General features: G+C 43.8%; 1 protein-coding gene across 3 annotated transcripts; it reads right to left on the minus strand.

The window, feature by feature from the left end:
* Positions 1-565: 565 nt before the first annotated feature.
* Positions 566-12,580, minus strand: LOC121554396 (mucin-5AC). Of its 3 annotated transcripts, none has more exons than XM_045211833.1 (11): positions 10,211-12,580; positions 9,995-10,110; positions 9,827-9,888; positions 9,568-9,698; positions 8,585-8,656; positions 6,292-6,457; positions 5,634-5,789; positions 4,156-4,274; positions 3,608-3,726; positions 3,249-3,389; positions 566-1,453 (listed from the first exon to the last, which is right to left on the minus strand). In XM_045211833.1, exons 1-11 carry the CDS (start codon positions 12,534-12,536, stop codon positions 1,421-1,423), a joined length of 3,441 nt encoding a protein of 1,146 aa, XP_045067768.1. In that variant the 5' UTR covers positions 12,537-12,580; the 3' UTR covers positions 566-1,420. The 3 variants fall into 3 exon arrangements, with proteins under 3 accessions (XP_045067768.1, XP_045067767.1, XP_041723898.2); XM_045211832.1 differs by having other exon boundaries at positions 566-1,458; positions 10,211-12,578; XM_041867964.2 differs by lacking the exon at positions 10,211-12,580 and having other exon boundaries at positions 566-1,458; positions 9,995-10,189.
* Positions 12,581-16,395: the final 3,815 nt, after the last annotated feature.

Consider the following 16,395-nt stretch of genomic DNA (forward strand, 5'->3'; position numbering starts at 1 on the left):
TGCCTACAGAACAGCTTCAATTTGTAACTGTTGAGCATGGAAAACCCAGCAGTGTTGCAGATCTTGACACACTCACACCGGTGTGCCTGGCACCTACTACCATACCCCGTTCAAAGACACTTAAATATTTTGTCTTGCCCATTCACCCTCTGAATGACACACATACACTATTCATATCTCAATTGTCTCGGCTTAAAAATCCTGTAACCTGTCTCCTCCCCTTCATCTACACTGATTGAAGTGGATTTTACAGGTGATATCAATAAGGGATCATAGCCAAGGACAGGGCTGGTTGTGTTGCAGGAGAGGACAGAGGAAAGAGCCAGAACTGAAACTGTCTGCCCTTTGCATGCCAATGGAGAAGCACAAGGACAAACGCCCAAATGACGAGTCAGCAAAGTCAGGGACAAGGAAGCCTGACTGGGAGAAGGCGGGGACTATGTCCCCTTAACGGTGCACTTGAAACTGTTGGCACGGCGACAGATCCATTTGGTGGAAGAGGTGTTGACGTAGTGTCCATTTTGTTTGTTTTAATATTCTGAGAGAATCAAAATGGCTGACAATCTTGAGGATTTCATAGAATGTTTATATGCACTTGATTAGTAAAAATTGAGATATACAGTCATATTACAGCAGTATTTATTTGATCAGAAATGTCTCACTTGGGCCTTCAATCATGGTTCATTTGATTGCCAATTTCATCAAGTGCGATTATTGTTCTATTTGTGTGTGAATAGTGTTAAAGCCGTATATATTCTAAACACAATTTGCAATTGTATTATTGGTTTGATATTATGCAGTTTACAAAAATGAGTGGGGAAATAACCATTTGTTTTTGGTACACATTTGAAATATGTTTTGTGTGTGTAAGAACTACCACAGTGCAATATCTGTTCTCTATAAACAGACACATTGTTAGGCCATATTATTATATACATGTGATATTACAACATTATTTACATTCATTCGTTTTAGTACCAAAGTAGTACCAAAGTGCAAAACATGATATGCTAATTGGCAAACTGGTATAAATAAGATATCATATCACTGGGCAGACTAATTGTAAACATGCATCACTGAAGTACAGTATATAAAATATGTTGTTTCCTTAGATGTCCTGATAGGTAATTGATTTGAGAGCAGATTATTCCATTAATGAACCTGAGGTTGGGTTTCAAGTCCACCTGTATCAGTGAGTCCATGGAAACCATACAGCTTTGGACAATCCTATGTAGTGCTTTTTAAAGCATTGTCCCACAACCATTATTCAGGCTTCACTCCCAAAGACGAGACTGTCCCATAGAGATCGTTTTTCCGTCTGTTTTATTCCATTGGTCGATGAGAAACACTTCTTTAAATGTATTATCCTGTTCTTTGTCCAGTCCTGATGTTTTAAGAGATCAGGATGTTCCACTAGATCTCAGAGTAAGTCCTTATCCCCGGTCTGCTGATCCTAAACTGTCAGGGAATATTTAAAAAAGGTTTTTGAGTATGGAATAGGTTTCTAAAGTGATCACTAGCTCCTCTGTGTGTCCTCAATCAAGTAGTAATTTACTTGGAAAGTGCACACCCAAAAGGCTGAAACGGTTTGAGCGGCAACCATACCTATTACATAAATACACTGCTCAAAAAAATAAAGGGAACACTTAAACAACACAATGTAACTCCAAGTCAATCACACTTCTGTGAAATCAAACTGTCCACTTAGGAATCAACACTGATTGACAATACATTTCACATGCTGTTGTTCAAATGGAATAGACAACAGGTGGAAATTATTGGCAATTAGCAAAACACTCCCCAAAAAAGGACTGGTTTTGCAGGTGGTGACCACAGACCACTTCTCAGTTCCTATGCTTCCTGGCTGATGTTTTGGTCACTTTTGAATGCTGGCGGTGCTTTCACTCTAGTGGTAGCATGAGACGGAGTCTACAACCCACACAAGTGGCTCAGGTAGTGCAGCTCATCCAGGATGGCACATCAATGCGAGCTGTGGCAAGAAGGTTTGCTGTGTCTGTCAGAGTAGTGTCCAGAGCATGGAGGTGCTACCAGGAGACAGGCCAATACATCAGGAGACGTGGAGGAGGCCGTAGGAGGGCAACAACCCAGCAGCAGGACTGCTACCTCCGCCTTTGTGCAAGGAGGAGCAGGAGGAGCACTGCCAGAGCCCTGCAAAATAACCTCCAGCAGGCCACAAATGTGCATGTGTCTGCTCAAACGGTCAGAAACAGACTCCATGAGGGTGGTATGAGGGCCCGACGTCCACAGGTGGGGGTTGTGCTTACAGCCCAACACCGTGCAGGACGTTTGGCATTTGCCAGAGAACACCAAGATTGGCAAATTCGCCACTGGCGCCCTGTGCTCTTCACAGATGAAAGCAGGTTCACACTGAGCACGTGACAGACGTGACAGAGTCTGGAGACGCCGTGGAGAACGTTCTGCTGCCTGCAACATCCTCCAGCATGACCGGTTTGGCGGTGGGTCAGTCATGGTGTGGGGTGGCATTTCTTTGGGGGGGGGTCGCACAGCCCTCCATGTGCTCGCCAGAGGTAGCCTGACTGCCATTAGATACCGAGATGAGATCCTCAGACCCCTTGTGAGACCATATGCTGGTGCGGTTGGCCCTGGGTTCCTCCTAATGCAAGACAATGCTAGACCTCATGTGGCTGGAATGTGTCAGCAGTTCCTGCAAGAGGAAGGCATTGATGCTATGGACTGGCCTGCCCGTTCCCCAGACCTGAATCCAATTGAGCACATCTGGGACATCATGTCTCGCTCCATCCACCAACGCCACCTTGCACCACAGACTGTCCAGGAGTTGGCGGATGCTTTAGTCCAGGTCTGGGAGGAGATCCCTCAGGAGACCATCCGCCACCTCATCAGGAGCATGCCCAGGCGTTGTAGGGAGGTCATACAGGCATGTGGAGGCCACACACACTACTGAGCCTCATTTTGACTTGTTTTAAGGACATTACATCAAAGTTGGATAAGTCTGTAGTGTGGTTTTCCACTTTAATTTTTAGGGTGACTCCAAATCCAGACCTCCATGGGTTGATACATTTGATTTCCATTGATAATTTTTGTGTGATTTTGTTGTCAGCACATTCTACTATGTAAAGAAAAAAGTATTTAATAAGATTATTTCATTCATTCAGATCTAGGATGTGTTATTTTAATGTTCCCTTAATTTTTTTGAGCAGTGTACATATTTGACAGCTTTATGATTAACTTTCCATTCTTCTACCCACCTCTGATTGGCTGCCAGGGTCACTCAATGTAAAATGCTGCCCTGACGGGTTGGCAGTAGTCTGTATGACTTGTATGGCGTCCCTATCAGCACCCCAGGAACTGTAGTCATGGCAGATGGTCTCAGACCTCCTCCTGGACATCTTTTGAAGAAGAAAAAGAAGACTTGATTGTCCACTGTCATTTTCAGATCATGGAATTTCATTTTTTGCTTTTTTAATCCCTTAAGTAACACACTCGTCTCACACACACACAGCCGGAGGGGTCGGAAGCCAGGGTCAGCCATGGGTTAAGTCAAGTGCCTTGCTCAAAGGCACCACAGCAGGAGATGATATCTAGGATAGCTAGAATAGATCCCCACCTGTGCCTGTGTTCCATGTAAGGGAGACGGCAGCCTTGTACTGGAGCATGACAGGGAATCTGCCTCTGCGTCGTACTGCAAGCCCACTCGGCCACCATAAGGTGGGTTAGGGTCGTTCTCTTTATAATAGGGGACAGAAATTATATTTACAAATGGTCCTCTGAAGCTACTCATGTTTTAAAACATGCCAAGGTAATCTACAGATAAGATTATTTTAAAATAAATTGTTCGGAAGGGGGCAGCATAATGCCACACTTTCTAAAGTAAAATGAAATCAATGTTTACGTGTTACGTGCACAGGATACAGCAGGTGTAAACAGTACAGATAAATGCTCACTGACAAACTCTTCCTCAGCAATGCAGTGCTCAATATCAAAGTAAGAAATAGAAAATCCAGAATATGATCATAAAAGAGCACGGAATCAAAACTAGGTCAGATAAAAGTTACAGACCGTATAACAATGGCATATTATTAATTAACCCCTTAAAAACACAATTACAGCAACAACCTATGACAGGTGAGGCAGAGTAGGCTTCAGACAGTGTACCTGTTAGGACTGTGGTACTACTTGAACAAACCAAGTGGCCACTGATATTTGGCCTGTTGGGCCATTCAAAGTCTTCCTCCAGCCACTGGTTAACTTGTTCAGTATGGACGTCTTTCACCCTGAAGGAAAGGGGGAGAGAGGAAACTTAGTTCATGAGCTTACATTACTGATCATCGGAGTATGATCATTGTTTTGAGAATAATTATTGGCTGGTGTCATTGATTGCTACAACTATTTGTTTTAAAGTTCCAACTTTTTACACAGTTCTATATGTGTTGGAGGTTAGAGTTCATCGTATTCTTACACAGTTCTATATGTGTTGGAGGTTAGAGTTCATCGTATTCTTACACAGTTCTATATGTGTTGGAGGTTAGAGTTCATCGTATTCTTACACAGTTCTATATGTGTTGGAGGTTAGAGTTCATCGTATTCTTACACAGTTCTATATGTGTTGGAGGTTAGAGTTCATCGTATTCTTACACAGTTCTATATGTGTTGGAGGTTAGAGTTCATCGTATTCTTACACAGTTCTATATGTGTTGGAGGTTAGAGTTCATCGTATTCTTACACAGTTCTATATGTGTTGGAGGTTAGAGTTCATCGTATTCTTACACAATTCGGTATGTGTTGGAGGTTGGAGTTCATCGTATCCAAATTCGGTACAAATGCAGAGTTCTGTGATACATTTTTGAGTCTCACCTGCAGGCTTGTCGTCTGTGCCAACATCTTACACCAGTTCTTTATCTTTACAAATCCACACATTAGCTTCTCTTATGACTAGACGGTGAAAGGCTTCTCTCATGATTAAATGGTGAAGGCTTCTCTCATGAGTAGATGGTGAAGGCTTCTCTCATGACTAGATGGTGAAGGCTTCTCTCATGACTAGATGGTGAAGGCTTCTCTCATGACTAGATGGTGAAGGCTTCTCTCATGACTAGATGGTGAAGGCTTCTCTCATGACTAGATGGTGAAGGCTTCTCGTATGAATAGATGGTGAAGGCTTCTCTTATGAGTAGATGGTGAAGGCTTCTCTCATTAGTAAATGGTGAAGGCTTCTCTCATGACTAGATGGTGAAGGCTTCTCTCATGACTAGATGGTGAAGGCTTCTCTCATGACTAGATGGTGAAGGCTTCTCTCATGACTAGATGGTGAAGGCTTCTCTCATGACTAGATGGTGAAGTCTTCTCTCATGACTAGATGGTGAAGGCTTCTCTCATGACTAGTTGGTGAAGGCTTCTTTCATGACTAGATGGTGAAGGCTTCTCTTATGACTAGATGGTGAAGGCTTCTCTCATGACTAGATGGTGAAGGCTTCTCTCATGACTAGATGGTGAAGGCTTCTCTCATGACTAGATGGTGAAGGCATCTCTTATGACTAGATGGTGAACGCTTCACTTACTGCACATAAACATCTATGTCACTCTCTGTGTTGTCCCTGATATTTTTAGCTGCTGTGTTGATCTGTAGTCAGTCTCACCTGTGTAATTGTCGTCTATGCCAGGTTACGTAGACCACCATGACCCCCACAGCTGCTATCACCAGTCCTGTCAGGGTCAGTAACGCGGCAAAGAGGTCCCTCTTCAGGATAGGACTGTAGCAGTCGGAGTCTAGGTACCAGTAGTCCTGGTTACATCTGTGTGGGTGGTGGATGGGACACAGAGGGATGGAGGGTTAAGTGGAGTCATTGGGCTGGTTTTATGTTGGCTATTTGTTATATGTTGGCTATATGTTGTATGTTGGCTATATGTTGTATGTTGGCTATATGTTAAATGTTGGCTATATGTTATATGTTGGCTATATGTTATATGTTGGCTATATGTTATATGTTGGCTATATGTTATATGTTCGCTATTTGTAAAATGTAAATGTATTTGTTATATGTTGGCTATATGTTGTATGTTGGCTATATGTTGTATGTTGGCTATATGTGGTGCTATGTTGTGTTATGGTACTATCCAGTTGCATAATTTTGCGACCCAACTGGAGAAATGTCAAGCTGTGGAGAGATCTTACCGGTACAATCTTAACTCCATTAGATATGCTGTGCTATGTGTTATGTAATGTTATGCTATGTAATGTCATGTTATGTTATGCTATGTCATGTTATAAGAAGTCATAAGATGTAATGCTCTTACCTGCAGACCGGGCCGTCCTGTGACATACTACAGGTGCCGGTGTTGCAGTTCTTTGTCCTGTTGTGTCGGGAGGAACAGGGAGAGACGCAGCTCAGTCGCCCATCTATTTCTGCTGCATGGTAGTATATCCTCAAGTCCTTATCTAGTCTGGCCTGGTCGCATACCGCTACACAAAGATGATGGTAAGTTTAAAATAATATTAAGTTTGAAGTTTAAAAGTAAATTACTGTTATGTTAAAAAGCATGTTAAGTCAATGCAGGAGATTAATTTGAATTTTTCAATTCACTATAGCCAATTGAATATATATACAGTACCTGTAAAAAGATTGGACACACCTACTCATTCAATTGTTTTTCTTTATTTTTTACTATTTTCTACATTGTAGAATAATAATGAAGACATCAGAACTATCAAATAACACATATGGAATCATGTAGTAACCAAAAAAGTGTTAAACAATTCAAAACATATTTTATATTTGAGATTCTTCAAATAGCCACCCTTTGCCTTGATGACAGCTTTGAACACTCTGGGCACAAAAGAACTGTCAATCTCCCTCGGCCTGGGGCTCCATGCAAGATCTCACCTCATGGAATCAGCCCAGAACTACACAGGAGGATCTTGTCAATGATCTCAAGGCAGCTGGGACCATAGTCACCAAGAAAACAATTGGTAACACACTACGCCGTGAAGGATTGAAATCTTGCAGCGCCCGCAAGGTCCCCCTGCTCAAGAAAGCACATATACATGCCCGTCTGAAGTTTGCCAATGAACATCTGAATGATTCAGAGGAGAACTGGGTGAAAGTGTTGTGGTCAGATGAGACCAAAATGGAGCTCTTTGGCATCAACTCAACTCGCCATGTTTGGAGGAGGAAGAATGCTGCCTATGACCCCAAGAACACCATCCCCATGTCAAACATGGAGGTGGAAACATTATGCTTTGGGGGTGTTTTTCTGCTAAGGGGACAGGACAACTTCACCGCATCAAAGGGACGATGGACGGGGCCATGTACCGTCAAATCTTGGGTGAGAACCTCCTTCCCTCAGCCAGGGCATTGAAAATGGGTCGTGGATGGGTATTCCAGCATGACAATGACCCAAAACACACGGCCAAGGCAACAAAGGAGTGGCTCAAGAAGAAGCACATTAAGGTCCTGGAGTGGCCTAGCCAGTCTCCAGACCTTAATCCCATAGAAAATCTGTGGAGGGAGCTGAAGGTTCGAGTTGGCAAACGTCAGCCTCGAAACCTTAATGACTTGGAGAAGATCTGCAAAGAGGAGTGGGACAAAATCCCTCCTGAGATGTGTGCAAACCTGGTGGCCAACTACAAGAAACGTCTGACCTCTGTGATTGCCAACAAGGGTTTTGCCACCAAGTACTAAGTCATGTTTTGCAGAGGGGTCAAATACTTATTTCCCTCATTAAAATGCAAATCAATTTATAACATTTTTGACGTGTTTGTCTGGATTTTTTGTTGTTGTTATTCTGTCTCTCACTGTTCAAATAAACCTACCATTAAAATTATAGACTGATCATTTCTTTGTCAGTGGGCAAACGTACAAAATCAGCAGGGGATCAAATACTTTTTTCCCTCACTGTACACAGCCTGGAGCTGTGTTGGGTCATTGTCATTTTGAAAAACAAATGATAGTCCCACTAAGCCCAAACCAGATGGGATGGCGTACTGCTGCAGAATTCTGTGGTAGCCATGCTGGTTAAATGTGCCTTAAATTCTAAGTAAATCACAGACAGTGTCACCAGCAATGCACCCCCACACCATAACACCTCCTCCTCCATGCTTTACGGTGGGAACTACACATGCGGAGAACATCCGTTCACCTACTCTGCGTCTCACAAAGACACGGCAGTTGGAACCAAAAATCTCAAATGTTTGGTTTGTGGGAAGCTGGTTGAGAGAATGCCAAGAGTGTGCAAAGCTGTCATCAAGGCAAAGGGTGGCAACTTTGAAGAATCTGAAATATATTTGGATTAACACATTTTTGGTTACTACATGATTCCATATGTGTTATTTCATAGTTTTGATGTCTTCACTATTATTCTACAATGTAGAAAATAGTTTTAAAAAATAAAGAAAAACCCTTGAATGAGTAGGTGTGTCCAAACGTTTGACTGGTACTGTATATTTAAATGAACTTGCAGAATTACAGTAACTGACCCCAACCCTGGTAGGAACAGCTTTACAGTATAACCCCTTTCACTAAAATGTGTTGAAAGGATAACCATAGATACCCTGGTGTGGACTCACAAATATAGGCTTTAGTATACTTACATTCTTTATCAAACGTGGAATTCTTTACTATGACATCTCCTATGATGTCCAAGTCAAGACAGCCGTCTTGGCCTGTGGATGCAACAGAAATGTTTGTTATGCAAAACAAATGATTTGACAAGTGATTTGTCAATAATACCATATTTTAACGCAGTATAATTGTTTTGTGAATGTAAAGTTCAAGAGTGATAATTTCTCTCTCTCTTCTTTTCTTTCATACACATTGGTCAGCTAACCTGGCCCAGGTCTAATATGTGATTTTAACAACGGTGGGTGTGTTCGTAAATTCAACGTGGAGTGCCACAGTGAGCTCTGGGCGTTCGTACATTCAGAACTTTGTCAGATTGTCCATTCATAAATTCAGAGCTTTTTGAACGCTCTGGCTGGGGAGTTGGGTTGACCTCACAAATGAAGTCATGTACCCAAGCTAACTGGCTAACTACTTCCAGACACAAATGAGAGAACACCTCACTCTGACCATTTTACTCGCCCTAGCAGAGCTCGTTAGGCTGTTTTCATGTTATCCAGAGCGTTGGTGACTGTAACTGTGCTGCTGAGAACAATTTAATTACGCTTTTTTGCGGACGTTGACTGACACCAAACATATTCAACTGGTGTTGAGCGTCAGTAAATTAATCAGTTATTCTGCGCTCTGGCACACTCAGACCAGAGTGCTCTAGAATCGGAGTAATTTAGATAGCCAGATCGAATTTACGAACGCTAGTCAGAGTTAGTTAGTTGGCTAAAACTGTGTAGCTCAGTGGGTAAGAACATGGCGCTAGTAAGGCCAGGTTGGCGGCTTCATTTCCCGCAGGGCCTACCCATACCACAATGTATACGCTCAGTGTCGTAAGTCGCTTTGGATAAAACCGTCTGCTAAATGGCATATGTAAAATGGCACAAACAGCAGATCTTGGATAAGCCAAATGGCCTACTTAACAACCGGTTTCTGATATCGTAAGTGTCTGTAGTCGGTTACTGACCTGTGGTGCAGTTTTTGGCCTCATTGAGAATGTCCTTGATCTGTTCTTCTGACTCAGCAATGTCATTAGTTAGGTTCTTCCCATTCACTATGCGCAGTAGAACCTCATGCTCCACCACGACACTGCCCTTCCTAATAGAGAGAGAAGAGATTCCAAAAAGAGGTTCCACATTTAAATAGAAGTTCTAAAAAGAGATTGAACTAACTTGTTTAATTCATACTATTTCTGTGTTGAGACGTTTCCTCAAATGTTCACATACCTGAGTCCTATTATCACTATGCCGATAAAATTCTTAATAGTTCTGTTGTATAGTAAGGTCATCTGGAAAACAAAAGTTGTTATAGCTCAGTTAGTTACTATTAATGAGCTCATTAAGATTATACATGTATGATTTTAAAAAAAGACTGTATGTAAATTAAGCACGTACCGTGTTAGTGAAATCTTTTGTAAAATTTTTATATTCCTGTGTTGATGGGTCACGGAACTCTTCTTTAAATGTTTTGTTGAGTCTAACAATGACATCTGTTGATACTTCAATGGTGTCTGTAGTTCATTAACATGAAAAGGACAATAAGGAACAACAATTAGAACCTCCAAGCCCTAGTAGTATCACAGAGTATTTCCTGGTCATGTGATCACTCACCCAAAGTCACATTAATCGGAGGTGTAGGTCCAGTTGTTGAGGGTGAAGGTGACGTCAGTGAAGGAGGTGCAGTTGTAGAAGTTGGACTGGGTGTAGTAGTTAGGGTAGTTGGAGAAGGTGTGGTAGGTGTAGTTGGTGCCCTTGTTGTGTGCTCATCAGGGGTTCCAGCAGTGCTAGTAAGAGACTCACTCGTAACGTCAGAGGGCGCTGTTGTGTGACCAGAAGTCATTGAGGGAGATGGGCTTGTCAAAGTCTCTTGGCTAGCCGATGGTTCTTGTGTGACAGTGGTTGTTGCTTCACCTGGCATTGTTGTCATTTCTGCCTTTGTTGTGTGCTCATCATGGGTCGTTCCAGCTTCAGTTGTTGTGTCAGTTGGCTGTGTAGTTGTACTTTCAGTTCCCTGGGTAGATGAGAGTCCAACGGTGGTGGCTGATATTTGCCCATCCGTGACTGCTGAAGTTTGTTCATTTGCAGTGGCAGTCTCACTGGTAACCGTAGAAGGTTGTGAGGGACTTGTTTCCGGCGAGATACTGGTTGAAGTTTCTGTTGCACTTGAGGACATAGCTGTAGTTGTTTCCATTGTGTCTTTGGTTGATTCTTGTGTCATAGTCACTCCCGATGTTGAAAACGTAGCTTCCACAGTTACAGTTGTGAAACCATCTGTGGTCGCTGTTGATTCTTCAGGAGATGTTTTTGCTTCATAAGTTGTTGTTGATGCCTCACTTGGAGTTGAGGTTCCAGCAGTGCTAGTAAGAGACTCACTCGTAACGTCAGAGGGCGCTGTTGTTTGACCAGAAGTCATTGAGGAAGATGGGCTTGTCAAAGTCTCTTGGCTAGCCGATGGTTCTTGTGTGACAGTGGTTGTTGCTTCAGCTGGCATTGTTGTCATTTCTGCCTTTGTTGTGTGCTCATCATGGGTCGTTCCAGCTTCAGTTGTTGTGTCCGTTGGCTGTGTAGTTGTACTTTCAGTTCCCTGGGTAGATGAGAGTCCAACGGTGGTGGCTGATATTTGCCCATCCGTGACTGCTGAAGTTTGTTCATTTGTAGTGGCAGTCTCACTGGTAACCGTAGAAGGTTGTGAGGGACTTGGTTCTGGCGAGGCACTGGTTGAAGTTTCTATTGCACTTGAGGACATAGCTGTAGTTGTTTCCATTGTGTCTTTGGTGTATTCTTGTGTCATAGTCACTCCCGATGTTGAAAACGTAGCTTCCACAGTTACAGTTGTGAAACCATCTGTGGTCGCTGTTGATTCTTCAGGAGATGTTTTTGCTTCATAAGTTGTTGTTGATGCCTCACTTGGAGTTGAGGTTCCAGCAGTGCTAGTAAGAGACTCACTCGTAACGTCAGAGGGCGCTGTTGTGTGACCAGAAGTCATTGAGGAAGATGGGCTTGTCAAAGTCTCTTGGCTAGCCGATGGTTCTTGTGTGACAGTGGTTGTTGCTTCACCTGGCATTGTTGTCATTTCTGCCTTTGTTGTGTGCTCATCATGGGTCGTTCCAGCTTCAGTTGTTGTGTCAGTTGGCTGTGTAGTTGTACTTTCAGTTCCCTGGGTAGATGAGAGTCCAATGGTGGTGGCTGATATTTGCCCATCCGTGACTGCTGAAGTTTGTTCATTTGTAGTGGCAGTCTCACTGGTAACCGTAGAAGGTTGTGAGGGACTTGGTTCTGGCGAGGCACTGGTTGAAGTTTCTGTTGCACTTGAGGACATAGCTGTAGTTGTTTCCATTGTGTCTTTGGTGTATTCTTGTGTCATAGTCACTCCCGATGTTGAAAACGTAGCTTCCACAGTTGCAGTTGTTAAACCATCTGTGGTCGCTGTTGATTCTTCAGGAGATGTTTTTGCTTCATACGTTGTTGTTGATGCCTCACTTGGAGTTGAGGTTCCAGCAGTGCTAGTAAGAGACTCACTCGTAACGTCAGAGGGCGCTGTTGTGTGACCAGAAGTCATTGAGGAAGATGGGCTTGTCAAAGTCTCTTGGCTAGCCGATGGTTCTTGTGTGACAGTGGTTGTTGCTTCAGCTGGCATTGTTGTCATTTCTGCCTTTGTTGTGTGCTCATCATGGGTCGTTCCAGCTTCAGTTGTTGTGTCAGTTGGCTGTGTAGTTGTACTTTCAGTTCCCTGGGTAGATGAGAGTCCAATGGTGGTGGCTGATATTTGCCCGTCCGTGACCGCTGAAGTTTGTTCATTTGTAGTGACAGGCTCACTGGTAACCGTAGAAGGTTGTGAGGGACTTGGTTCTGGCGAGATACTGGTTGAAGTTTCTGTTGCACTTGAGGACATAGCTGTAGTTGTTTCCATTGTGTCTTTGGTTGATTCTTGTGTCATAGTCACTCCCGATGTTGAAAACGTAGGTTCCACAGTTGCAGTTGTTAAACCATCTGGGGTCGCTGTTGATTCTTCAGGAGATGTTTTTGCTTCATAAGTTGTTGTTGATGCCTCACTTGGAGTTGAGGTTCCAGCAGTGCTAGTAAGAGACTCATTCGTAACGTCAGAGGGCACTGTTTTGTGACCAGAAGTCATTGAGGAAGATGGACTTGTCAAAGTCTCTTGGCTAGCCGATGGTTCTTGTGTGACAGTGGTTGTTGCTTCAGCTGGCATTGTTGTCATTTCTGCCTTTGTTGTGTGCTCATCATGGGTCGTTCCAGCTTCAGTTGTTGTGTCAGTTGGCTGTGTAGTTGTACTTTCAGTTCCCTGGGTAGATGAGAGTCCAATGGTGGTGGCTGATATTTGCCCGTCCGTGACCGCTGAAGTTTGTTCATTTGTAGTGACAGGCTCACTGGTAACCGTAGAAGGTTGTGAGGGACTTGGTTCTGGCGAGATACTGGTTGAAGTTTCTGTTGCACTTGAGGACATAGCTGTAGTTGTTTCCATTGTGTCTTTGGTTGATTCTTGTGTCATAGTCACTCCCGATGTTGAAAACGTAGGTTCCACAGTTGCAGTTGTTAAACCATCTGGGGTCGCTGTTGATTCTTCAGGAGATGTTTTTGCTTCATAAGTTGTTGTTGATGCCTCACTTGGAGTTGAGGTTCCAGCAGTGCTAGTAAGAGACTCATTCGTAACGTCAGAGGGCACTGTTTTGTGACCAGAAGTCATTGAGGAAGATGGACTTGTCAAAGTCTCTTGGCTAGCCGATGGTTCTTGTGTGACAGTGGTTGTTGCTTCACCTGGCATTGTTGTCATTTCTGCCTTTGTTGTGTGCTCATCATGGGTCGTTCCAGCTTCAGTTGTTGTGTCAGTTGGCTGTGTAGTTGTACTTTCAGTTCCCTGGGTAGATGAGAGTCCAATGGTGGTGGCTGATATTTGCCCGTCCGTGACCGCTGAAGTTTGTTCATTTGTAGTGGCAGGCTCACTGGTAACCGTAGAAGGTTGTGAGGGACTTGGTTCTGGCGAGATACTGGTTGAAGTTTCTGTTGCACTTGAGGACATAGCTGTAGTTGTTTCCATTGTGTCTTTGGTTGATTCTTGTGTCATAGTCACTCCCGATGTTGAAAACGTAGCTTCCACAGTTGCAGTTGTTAAACCATCTGTGGTCGCTGTTGATACTTCAGGAGATGTTTTAGCTTCATAAGTTGTTGTTGATGCCTCACTTGGAGTTGAGGTTCCAGCAGTGCTAGTAAGAGACTCACTCGTAACGTCAGAGGGCACTGTTGTTTGACCAGAAGTAATTGAGGGAGATGGGCTTGTCAAAGTCTCTTGGCTAGCCGATGGTTCTTGTGTGACAGTGGTTGTTGCTTCAGCTGGCATTGTTGTCATTTCTGCCTTTGTTGTGTGCTCATCATGGGTCGTTCCAGCTTCAGTTGTTGTGTCCGTTGGCTGTGTAGTTGTACTTTCAGTTCCCTGGGTAGATGAGAGTCCAATGGTGGTGGCTGATATTTGCCCGTCCGTGACTGCTGAAGTTTGTTCATTTGTAGTGGCAGTCTCACTGGTAACCGTAGAAGGTTGTGAGGGACTTGTTTCCGGCGAGATACTGGTTGAAGTTTCTGTTGCACTTGAGGACATAGCTGTAGTTGTTTCCATTGTGTCTTTGGTGTTTTCTTGTGTCATAGTCACTCCCGATGTTGAAAACGTAGCTTCCAGAGTTGCAGTTGTTAAACCATCTGTGGTCGCTGTTGATTCTTCAGGAGATGTTTTTGCTTCATAAGTTGTTGTTGATTCCTCACTTGGAGTTGAGGTTCCAGCAGTGCTAGTAAGAGACTCACTCGTAACGTCAGAGGGCGCTGTTGTGTGACCAGAAGTCATTGAGGAAGATGGGCTTGTCAAAGTCTCTTGGCTAGCCGATGGTTCTTGTGTGACAGTGGTTGTTGCTTCAGCTGGCATTGTTGTCATTTCTGCCTTTGTTGTGTGCTCATCATGGGTCGTTCCAGCTTCAGTTGTTGTGTCAGTTGGCTGTGTAGTTGTACTTTCAATTCCCTGGGTAGATGAGAGTCCAACGGTGGTGGCTGATATTTGCCCATCCGTGACTGCTGAAGTTTGTTCATTTGTAGTGGCAGTCTCACTGGTAACCGTAGAAGGTTGTGAGGGACTTGGTTCTGGCGAGGCACTGGTTGAAGTTTCTGTTGCACTTGAGGATATAGCTGTAGTTGTTTCCATAGTGTCTTTGGTGTATTCTTGTGTCACAGTCACTCCCGATGTTGAAAACGTAGCTTCCACAGTTGCAGTTGTTAAACCATCTGTGGTCGCTGTTGATTCTTCAGGAGATGTTTTAGCTTCATAAGTTGTTGTTGATGCCTCACTTGGAGTTGAGGTTCCAGCAGTGCTAGTAAGAGACTCACTCGTAACGTCAGAGGGTGCTGTTGTTTGACCAGAAGTCATTGAGGAAGATGGGCTTGTCAAAGTCTCTTGGCTAGCCGATGGTTCTTGTGTGACAGTTGTTGTTGCTTCAGCTGGCATTGTTGTCATTTCTGCCTTTGTTGTGTGCTCATCATGGGTCATTCCAGCTTCAGTTGTGTCAGTTGAATGTGTAGTTGTACTTTCAATTCCCTTCGTAGATGAGAGTCCAATGGTAGAGTCCGATATTTGCCCATGTGTGACTGCTGAAGTTTGTTCATTTGTAGTGGAAGTCTCACTGGTAACCGTAGAAGGTTGTGAGGGACTTGTTTCCGGCGAGGGACTGGTTGAAGTTTCTGAGGGAATGGTTGAAGTTTCTGTTGCACTTGAGGACATAGCTGTAGTTGTTTCCATTGTGTCTTTAGTTGATTCCGGTGTCATAGTCACTCCCGATGTTGAAAACGTAGCTTCCACAGTTGCAGTTGTTAAACCATCTGTGGTCGCTGTTGATACTTCAGGAGATGTTTTTGCTTCAGAAGTTGTTGTTGATGTCTCACTTGGTGTTGAGGTGCCAGCAGTGCTAGTGAGAGACTCACTTGTAACCTCAGAGGGTGCTGTTGTGTGGCCTGAAATCATTGTGGGAGATGGGCTTGTCAAAGTATCTGGGCTAGCCGATTGCTCTTGTGTGACTACGGTTGTTGTTTCATCTGTCATTGTTGTCATTTCAACTCTTGTTGTATGCTCATCAGGGGTCATTCCCGTTTCAGTCGTTGTGTCAGTTGGCTGTGTAGTTGTACTTTCAGTTCCCTGGGTAGATGAGAGTTCAATGGTAGAGTCCGATATTTGCCCATGAGTGACTGCTGAAGTTTGTTCATTTGTAGTGGCAGTCTCACTGGTAACCGTAGAAGGTTGTGAGGGACTTGTTTCCGGCGAGGGACTGGTTGAAGTTTCTGAGGGAATGGTTGAAGTTTCTGTTGCACTTGAGGACATAGCTGTAGTTGTTTCCATTGTGTCTTTGGTTGATTCCGGTGTCATAGTCACTCCCGATGTTGAAAACGTAGCTTCCACAGTTGCAGTTGTTAAACCATCTGTGGTCGCTGTTGATACTTCAGGAGATGTTTTAGCTTCAGAAGTTGTTGTTGATGCCTCACTTGGTGTTGAGGTGCCAGCAGTGCTAGTAATAGACTCACTTGTAACCTCAGAGGGTGCTGTTGTGTGGCCTGAAATCATTGTGGGAGATGGGCTTGTCAAAGTCACTGGGCTAGCCGATTGCTCTTGTGTGACTACGGTTGTTGTTTTTTCTGTCATTGTTGTCATTTCAACTCTTGTTGTGTCCTCATCAGGGGTCATTCCCGTTTCAGTTGTTGTGTCAGTTGGCTGTGTAGTTGTACTTTCAGTTCCCTGGGTAGATGAGAGT

The sequence above is a fragment of the Coregonus clupeaformis genome, chromosome 39, assembly GCF_020615455.1.
Source record: "Coregonus clupeaformis isolate EN_2021a chromosome 39, ASM2061545v1, whole genome shotgun sequence".
Lineage (NCBI taxonomy): Eukaryota > Metazoa > Chordata > Actinopteri > Salmoniformes > Salmonidae > Coregonus > Coregonus clupeaformis.

Coding starts and splice junctions, on each gene's coding strand:
- LOC121554396 (XM_045211832.1), bottom strand. CDS start 12,536: ATGACACAAGAATCAACCAAAGACACAATGGAAACAACTACAGCTATG. Junction 9,699..9,826: donor ATAGTGATAATAGGACTCAG/GTATGTGAACAT, acceptor TCTCTCTATTAG/GAAGGGCAGTGTCGTGGTGG. Junction 3,727..4,155: donor TAGTACCACAGTCCTAACAG/GTACACTGTCTG, acceptor CCTATTATAAAG/AGAACGACCCTAACCCACCT.